We start from the raw sequence: 9,623 nt of genomic DNA on the forward strand, positions 1-9,623 counted from the left end.
TTTTTAATTTGTACAATTAACCTCCCTGTGGTTCGATCCCGGTCTTTCCGGGTTATTTATTACTTCGACACTCCTGCACTTGGGAGAAGACAACAATCTTTTCGTCGTGTCAGCTGGCAAAAATCTTGAAGCAAGAAAATTGATATTTTTAGCATACCAAGGCATTGAACTAAGAGAAAGTAAAGATTCAACAGGAAAGTAATCATTGATTAGTGTGATATCGGATGTTGAATCTATTGTTAATTTTGACAAATGATCTACGGTAATATTTTCGTTGCCTTTTTCATCCTCGATTTCTTCCTATTTGAAAGTATCAAAGATTTCAAAATTGATATTTTTAGCAAACCAAGGCATTGAACTAAGAGAAAGTAAAGATTCAACAGGAAAGTAATCATTGATTAGTGTGATATCGGATGTTGAATCTATTGTTAATTTTGACAAATGATCTACGATAATATTTTCGTTGCCTTTTTCATCCTCAATTTCTTCCTATTTGAAAGTATCAAAGATTTCAAAATCATGATTAACTTCCCTTTGTTTGGTTATGGTATGAGGAAATAAAAGTACTGGTGGCGAATCATTCTTTTCTTTACAATGTTCAAGTTTAACCCCTTCCTTACCCTTACAGATTGACTCATCATCTTTCTCATAAGGTTCAAGAATTGTTTTTTCAATAACTTTACAACTATGGTGAGTAATGACTGATTGGATTTGATCCATCTATTGGCTTCCGAAACTACTTGCACTTGAATTGTATTGTTCTTTGGAATTTTGCTGTGATGGAGATGAAAACTTACTTTCTTCTGAAAACTGAGAGTAGATGTAAATTTTTCAAGAGTATCTTTAAAATTAACTTCCCATCTAGTTTTGACTAATTGATGAGTGGGTGACCAACTCTTGACTTGGTGACAATCTTTATCTTTTTTTGTCTGTCCAAAACGTCATTGATAACGTCAGAATTAGAGCCACTTGAACATGAAAGTTATAGGAAATTGTCTCAGCTTTCTTGTGTAAAACTTTCAGGTCATTTGGGTTTCTAGAACTCTAGATATGGGCAAAATACTGAACAATGCTCGGGCTGGAAGACAGATTCGGGCTTCTTTGTTATTGCTACAATTTGGACTTGAAAATGACCTTTTTAGATCTTGGGCTCCATATGAAAGTTATAGGCCTATGTCTTACTTTTCCATCCATATAAAGTGGACCTAAAGCTAAGATCTACAGCTCCAGATATGATCCAATTACCGAACAGTGTTCCGGTATGGACTGCACCAACATCTCTTTTCTAAGTTTGGCTATCTCTTTGTCCTTTCAATTTCAGTTCTTAAATTCATCAATCAATCCTTTCATTTATGTGATAGGCCTGCATTTAAAATAAACATTTACCACAAATTAAAGGTATCTTATATTATTAGATATATTATTATAAAACATGCTTTAGTTAAGGAGTTATTGATACTTCAAGTGTAAAATGATGATATAAAACCTTGATAAAAATGCACTTTTAAGTACTAATCATTAACTTTTCTAACTAAAGATGCAAATTTGGCTTAGAGGTCATGATCTTTCCTAAGGTTGTACATACCTCTACTAGATGTATATGGTTGAGTTTTACTTAGTGCCTCATACGTGCCTGTAATATTCTAATTTTGAGTATTTTCAGTTAACAAGTCTAAGTATTTCATTTCTTCATTAGGGTCTTTATCTTTAAAAGTTCTATTGCTCATCAATTCCATAATTTTTCTATATTTAGATGTTAACCCTTCATAAAAATATAAAACCAATTTCCATGTTTCAAAACCATGATGAAGGCAAGTATTAAGCAAATCTCAATATTTATCTCAATATTGGTAAAATATTTCTCCTAGTTTTTTAGTAAAAGTGGTGATTTGTCATTTAAAAAAGTTTGTTATGTGAGACGGAAAACACTTCTTTAAAACATTTTGTTGCATTTCATCTTAAGCATGAATGAATCTTAACATAAGATTTTATAGCCATATTTTAGCTTTATCTTTTAATGAAAAAAAAATCTTTAATATAATGGTGTTCATATTACAATTTAAGTCATTATAAGCGTTACAAACTTCTTCAAATTCTCTCAAATGCAAGTATGAATTTTTTAGATATAAGTCATGAAAAGAATGTAAAAGTTTTTATTAATTATTTTTAATAAAAATATATTTTTATGGGTTTTTAATCTTATAAAAATCGAAGGCAATTAAAATCAATAAAAAATAAAAATAATTTGAAATAAAGATAAAAAAAAATAGAGAGAAGTTTTACTTCAATCAACATTGTTATCTTATCAATGCAATTTTCTTTACAATAATAATTATTTTTTAAATGAATTATCAAAATCATAAATGCAAGTTTTAATACAAAAGAAACAAAATATTTTGATACCTTATAGGTGAATGCATCAGGAAAGAAAACAATAATATATTACTTTGAGTGAAGAAATTTTCAAAACCTATTTTTTTACTAATTATATAGTTATAAAAAAAAAATCATAGAAAAGATAATCAATAAAATTATGGAGAATAAAATGTATTTTTTTCAAACTGTTTTTTTATGATTCATTAATATTTCCTTTTATGAAACCAAAAAAAAATATTAACAATAAATATAATAACTTGAACATTATTTTTGAAGAATATTAATTATCACAAACATAGTAGGTTCACATGGAATAATTAACAAAATGATTACTAATATGATTAAAGGGCAAGAATATCATTCAAAAATAAATACTGAGTTAATTTGATATCTAATGAAACAATATCTTGAATATATTTTATTTTATTTATATTATAATTAGTTTTTTTATTAAACTTTCATAAAAATATAGAAAAACATAATCATGATATATTGTAAAAAGAATATCTCCTACTATCGTAAAAAATTATCATAATCTTATCTGAAAAAAATATCAAAATTGAATAGTATTTAATAAAATAATTTTTTTAAATAATTTTAATTAATTTAATTAAATGGTTTTCTCATTAAAAAAATAAAAGTTTTTAAAACAGAGTGCATAAATGCATCATGCCTAACTTCTTTTTTTTAAATAACCAAATAAAATGTCTTTTCTAGTTTGACTTTGATGACTTTAGATGGTTAAAAAGTTAGAAATTCCAACTAAAACAATAATAATTAAAAAAAACTTATTTTAAACCTTTTTTAAATCTAAAAACATCTAATGAATATAAAAAAGTTCAAAACTTCCTATAGGTGTCAAAAATTTATGATCATAAATTAATATTGAATTGAATGAAAAAAAATAAAAAATCAACCTGGTTTACAAAAAATTCTTAAGGCTCATTTTATTTTTTTCAATAATATAAATATTAAAAAAACATCTAAATAAAATTATTCTCATTAATAAAATTCATGCACATCAAGATTAACTATTTTTTGTTTTTGTAATGGGTTCAATCAACAATTGTTTTATATTCTCTCTCATTTTGAAGCAACTCTCTTTTATTTTTCAAGCTCAATGACTGAAAAATAGAATTTTATAAATTGAATGGACTGAAAAGGAATTCAAAGGAAAGTAGGCGGATCAAAGAGAATTTTTTTGTACCTATTTGTAATTGATCACTTGGTTTTCCCAAGTTTTAAACTTTGATCTTCTATTTTTTTAATTTGATATTTCTATAATAAATGATAAGGAAGTGGACATTAATTGGGCCACTCATGTGATGCACATGAGTGAGACATGAAATGATAAATGCATTTAGCCTCTGTCAGTGCCTGTTAAAGGCAAACATGGACGTTATTTTTAGGGTCAATTTATTATAGGTTGTGGCTATAATAAATTAAGTTAGAATTGAAGACGCTTGTTTTTTTTTTTTGAAAGAATTTGAAATTCAAAATATTGTTTTATATTTTTTTTATTTTTTTATATTGATATTAAAAATAAATTTAAAAAATTATTATTATATTTTTAAATAAAAATATTTTTTTAAAAAAAAAATCATTGTTACAAATAAGCTGCAAAATCAGCAAATCAATTAAAAAGAGTCAACTTAACAAAACATCAATATTCGAGGGACTGAGTTAAAATGGACAATCGGTTGGTGGGTGACTCAATTGTGGATAGTCAAGTGGCAAATTTTTATCCTTCCCAAAAAATGATAATAATATTCTAAACTCAACGTGGTCACTCTCAATTGGTTGGATTTGGTGGCCATAATTGATTCAATGTGACATTGTTAAATTACTGATCTGCCACGAGGCATTACATTTTTTTCTTCAATTATTTATATAGAATTCTGACTTCATGTCCCAATCTTTTGTATTGGTTGAGCCTTTTGTAATCTTTTGTACTGGTTGAGCCTTTTGTTATATATACATAATAAAATTATTTAGGAGTTTTTAAAATCTTGTTAGATAGATTTAGAGTTATTTAAAGTTTTATTATTTGAATATCCAATTTTTTTGGGCTTTGAATAATTCTTTAAAAGCTAGATTATTACAAACTATAAGTCATTCAATTGTTTGAACTCCAACGATAATCTACCTATAAAAAATCTCTAAATTTTCTAAATCCCTATTTAGAAGAGATTATTATATCTAGAGTACTACCTTTAATTCTATATTTTTGTAGTTTTACTATCTAATAAACAATCTTTAAAAAATAAGAGGTATAGATTTTTATTTATAGAGAAATCTAAAAAACTTATAAATTGATAAAATATTAATTTTTTCCTTGAATAATATCTATATATTAAATAGAAATATTTTAGAAATTAACTCAATTAAGTCCTTACTAGATTTTTCTAAATCTAGAAATATAATCTTTGTATTAATTATATTCTAGTTTTTAATTTCTAAAATATATTTTGATTAAGTCATACTTAATTAAATCATCTCATTTTAATTATGAATAATGATTTTTAATATGTTTAGTCCATTAGGTTTCTAATATGTTGGTTCAAATATAAAATACAATTATGATTAAATAGATTAAATAATTTAATTTATTATTAATTATACAATTGATTAATTTATATTTGAAGATCAAGTGCATTGTCTAATAACATGTCATGATTCTCAAAATATTACAAAATTCATTAGTAGTTTGATATTTAACCTTTTTACTGATTGGTTTCTTAATATAAATAATATCATTTCATCAATAATATTTTAATTTAACATTAAAGCATGAAGTATGTCTGTCATATTAAATTATGTTTGTTCTTTACATAATAATCATTGATCGTCTAAATAAAATTTAAAACTCTTTTCAAATCTTATTTTAATTTGGTCAAAGATTTATCAATCAATACCACTTGAAAACAAATGAAATATTTTCTCTACTTTTCTTAGGATGATGAATCATTTCTTAATCACTCAAGTATCTTTATATAATTCATGTTATTTCTAATGTTTTTCCTTTTATTATTTCGATTAAGATAATATGTAATATGATCAAAGTATAATATTCTCTATATAAGATAATTTAGTGATTTTAAGTTTGAAAATCACTTACACAACCGTCACATGAACTTTTACATAAATAAAAGTGATCTTTCCATATGAAATTTTCATGTAGATCAGTTTACTACACATGTCTTATGACAATCACCTACACATTAGTTTTAGATATCTCTTATACCTCAGCTTGTAATAACAGTTACTTCCTTTCACAATAAAAAAGAACATGATATATGTCGGTCTTTACAACTCTATTAAATGTCCAATTTTTAAGGTTCATCAATCAAGAATATTTTAAGAACAATAATTTGATGCAATAGAAATCACGTAATTATAATAATTTTATAATTTTTTTTGCATAGCTTTTTTCCTATAAACTTTATTTTTTCTCTAGATTTATTAATCTAATATTATATGAATATTAAAAATAAATTAAATCTTTATTAATAATAAATATATATTTATATGAATATAATAATATCATATATAACTACCTAATTGACTACAAAACATATTAAATATATACCCATGTGTGTGTAGAAGTTGTGTTAGTGTTTATTTTAAAATAAACATTCACATGTTAATTATTAACAATAATAATTATTACAAGAAAATATATGAAGGAATTTGAAATTAATCGGTGCAATAGAATCAATCATATTAAAAGAAAAATAAACATGATTGACGACAAGAATTAAAATAATTGTTTATCTATTAATCAAGTGATCAGTATTTACACTCTGCCAAGTAAAAAGGGACAAAATAATAAGAGTTTGAACATGCACAAGGATTAACAAAACTTAATTTTATTTAGAGAGAAAATCCTCAATATATAGCTATTTAAAAACCATAAATTAGCTTAGTATTCATGTGGATATTGAGCCTTTTGTATTACAATTTAACGAAGTCTTCTTGTCTTGTACTAGCATAGTATCTGTATAGGATTAGAATTGTGTATTTAAATAAGATTCAAACTTGTATTCATAATATATAAAAGATTCATACGGACACTTATATATAAGCTATGCAATTTCCATTCGATTTATCCTTCTTTCCTGCTTTGATTGCTTTATTTATTGCTTTTCCATTATACATGATTTCTTTTCTTGCAAATTCCATTTTCTTCTCTCTATATTGATTGATGGATTCTATATTATTATTTAAGGTTTTAATTTTAGAAAAGGTTATGAAATTGAATCGTAGAAATTTAATTTTAATGTAAAATTAAATTAAATTAAAATCTAGTTTCTATGAAAGCGAAAGATAAAAGGGGAGAGACAAAGCGTTGAAATGTCAATGAGATCTTAGAGTCCAAAGACAATATTTTAAGACAGCTCCAATTTCCATTCTTGAAAAAAGAAGAAGAAGAAAAAGAAATCAACGGTCAAGTTTTTGTTGGCATCGAAATTTATGGGACAAAAATTGTAAAAGAAGAGGCAGTCTCAACTCATTTGGTACAACGTTAAGATTTTTGGTAACTAAACTAATTAAAGCCCACCTGTCAAGAATTTGAGTGTTCTCTCAAGGACCAAAAAAAAGAAAGACAAATAACAGCTAATGCCAAAGTCTTGATTGGCAATAAGGTTGCCAACTATCATGTCGTTATCTCCTTCAATTTCTCTCTCTTTTTTTACCATATCTAGAATCATAACCGTCTCAAGGTCATAATTGTTTCACACTGCCTGATTGCCTGTCACTCCCTAATTTATTCGTGCACTTCTTCTACTTTTTTCAAATTCAAAAGCCTCCATTTCCCTCTCCTATCCCAATTTCCTCTTATCTACTGTTTTTTTTTCTTGAAAAGAGGATAGAGCATTTTCGTAACTATCAAAAAATAAAAAAAATGTCCACACCATTGACTATGACCAGGTTTGTTAGATGGAGAGTGAGGGACTGGGCGTCCTGTTTCTTGGCTTGCAGGTTTTCTTTAGGTACCCACGAGAATTCTATTTGAGCTTGATCAATTATTTTTTTTAAAAGAAAAAATAATAAAATTTGGGCACATGGGTTGTGTAGAAGTACTAGTTTTTTCCATTGTAGCTATTTTCATGCAAAAACTATCAGCTTTAGCATTGTGTTGATTTCTCTCTCTGTTCCTAATATTTGCGAGTTCTGTATGTTCTTGTTTCCTTACAGATGATGAACAGGAAGCGTTTCCCAATTCATCATCTAAACTGCCAATCAGAAACATGGTTTTTGGCGTGAAAAAAGATAGTACTAGAGGTGGCAATAAAAGAAACAAAAAATTATCGAAAAAAAATAAGAAATTCAGACAGGTAAATCCTGGTTCAACACAGGCTACTGTTGACAGTAGTGTTTCAGTGCAAAATTGTAATAGCGGGGACTCATGCCGGCCCCACTTGCAAGATGAGGAATACATTGTTTTTTGTTTTGGAGAGGATGGTGGTTTTGATGTTGTGAAAGAATGCAAGTCGCCAGAAACATTTCTTCATTTCACTGCTAATAATACAAGTCCAAGGTCTGTCAATCGAAAGGTGAGCACTGGGCAACCATTTCTTCATTTTCTGTTCTGCAAAAGGTTAGATATTGAGCTAACAAGGCAAGTATAATTGATTCAGTGCAAAATTACAAATGAAAGATTCAATATTTATGTTCTTCGATCTTTTTACTATGCCAAAACAGCTTCACTGTGTAGAGGTTTCAGAAACAGTAAGGAAGAGCAGCCATCAGAGGAAGTCAATTGTTGTAAATGGACATGAGACAGAGATGACTCCTGTTAAAAAAGTAAAAACACTCTCTCTCTTTTTCAATAGTTAAAACAAAATTTACATGCCAAGATTGGAAAACTGAAGTAATCACGTAGAAAATTACATTACATGCTACATATTTTCCACTGGAATAATACGTAGGACTGATTGCTATGAATTTAACAACAATGAAACTTGTTGGCTTTGTGAAGTGGATTAGAGCATCAAATTTAATTTTTTCCTTTTTTCTCAATAGGAGGAGGAAGCAGCTGACAGCCATTCGGGTCCAGACCCACCTTGTAATGCTAGAACAAAGTGGTGCCATATTGGGGAGATTGACAATTGCGGGACGGTATCTGCTAAATCTAGTGACTCAAGTCAATCAGATGGAAGCAGTACAGGATCCTTTTCCTTTCCAGTGTGAGCTAACTAAACTTGCATCTTGTTTATTTTCAACTTGGATCGTATAATTTTTGGATACTAACTTTGTTAAATAATCAATTAAAATGATGCAGAATGCATTGGGAGTTGATGGGCAGTCCTGTGCAAATGCCAAAATCAGAGAGCCTTCATGCAAGGAAGCACAAGGCCCCCTGTGCTCGTTTTCAATGTTGTAGATTCTGAAATTTGTCCTCCCTCTCCCTCTCCCTCTCCCTCTCCCTCCCAGTTTTTCTTATTTTTTCTTCTTCTGGATATACTAGGTCTACATTAAACAATTATTATTAATTCTCGATTTTCTTAATCACAGTAGCTATCAATGCTTGCATGCGAGGACTTGGTTCATTTGCATTTGATTAAGTATTTGGAGAGGTTTTCGTAAGCACCAAAGTTGAGGATTAACTAGAGTTTCCCCATCTAATTGCGAGGAAGTTGAAGGTTATTGCAAGCCTTTGACAGAAGCATAAAGACAGGAACCTAAACAATGCTATTGATTGATCGGTCCCAAAGTGATCCTATCATTGCCCGTATTTGATGTAGAGATAGAAAATGAGAGAATAAACAAATATTTTCTTATTAAACACATAATTTTAATTGGATTCGACTATAATAGCATGGAGTGGTTTTTAGGACCTTGAACTTTCTTCGCTTCCTCTCCAGTATGCAGTTCATAATATCAAGGGATAAATTTGTGCAAGCGACACGACAATTCGATGAGCAGGGCAAGATATATTCTAATATTTCTTTTGCTAACAAGCTATTTCTCCAATGCTTTTTATCCTATACTACATTTACAGGTTCCACTCATAAAAGTTGACAATAGCCTCTCTATTGTATCCCATCCACTTAACAGAGCATAAAGATCTCTTATACTGTAACACAAACACGGTACAAAAATATGAAAAGACCGTACAAATACATCAGATTTCTCCCCTGTAACCACCAGACCCGAAATAATCCGTCCTGGAGATGGCGAGTTGCTGGCCTCCCCGATGCTCCAACTTGGGGTACTCACGGATGTGGTGACCGAGACCACCA

The 9,623-nt window shown here is 28.3% G+C and overlaps 1 protein-coding gene across 2 annotated transcripts; it reads left to right on the forward strand.

Moving 5' to 3' along the window:
- Window positions 1-7,125: 7,125 nt before the first annotated feature.
- Window positions 7,126-9,220, forward strand: BASL (breaking of asymmetry in the stomatal lineage). Of its 2 annotated transcripts, none has more exons than XR_840825.1 (5): window positions 7,126-7,370; window positions 7,576-7,978; window positions 8,083-8,184; window positions 8,404-8,567; window positions 8,663-9,220. XR_840825.1 is itself a non-coding variant. In XM_011015627.1 (5 exons), exons 1-5 carry the CDS (start codon window positions 7,283-7,285, stop codon window positions 8,769-8,771), a joined length of 822 nt encoding a protein of 273 aa, XP_011013929.1. In that variant the 5' UTR covers window positions 7,126-7,282; the 3' UTR covers window positions 8,772-9,220. The 2 variants fall into 2 exon arrangements, 1 of the variants encoding a protein (XP_011013929.1); XM_011015627.1 differs by having other exon boundaries at window positions 7,576-7,934.
- Window positions 9,221-9,623: the final 403 nt, after the last annotated feature.

Source organism: Populus euphratica, unplaced genomic scaffold (genome assembly GCF_000495115.2).
Source record: "Populus euphratica unplaced genomic scaffold, PopEup_1.0 scaffold1561.1, whole genome shotgun sequence".
Taxonomy (NCBI): domain Eukaryota; kingdom Viridiplantae; phylum Streptophyta; class Magnoliopsida; order Malpighiales; family Salicaceae; genus Populus; species Populus euphratica.

Bases quoted from the DNA above. Each gene is read 5' to 3' on its own strand.
- BASL (XM_011015627.1), top strand. From the start codon at position 7,283: ATGTCCACACCATTGACTATGACCAGGTTTGTTAGATGGAGAGTGAGG. The intron at 7,935-8,082 runs GTGAGCACTGGG...ATGCCAAAACAG, and splicing joins CAAGGTCTGTCAATCGAAAG to CTTCACTGTGTAGAGGTTTC. The intron at 8,185-8,403 runs GTAAAAACACTC...TTTTCTCAATAG, and splicing joins AGATGACTCCTGTTAAAAAA to GAGGAGGAAGCAGCTGACAG.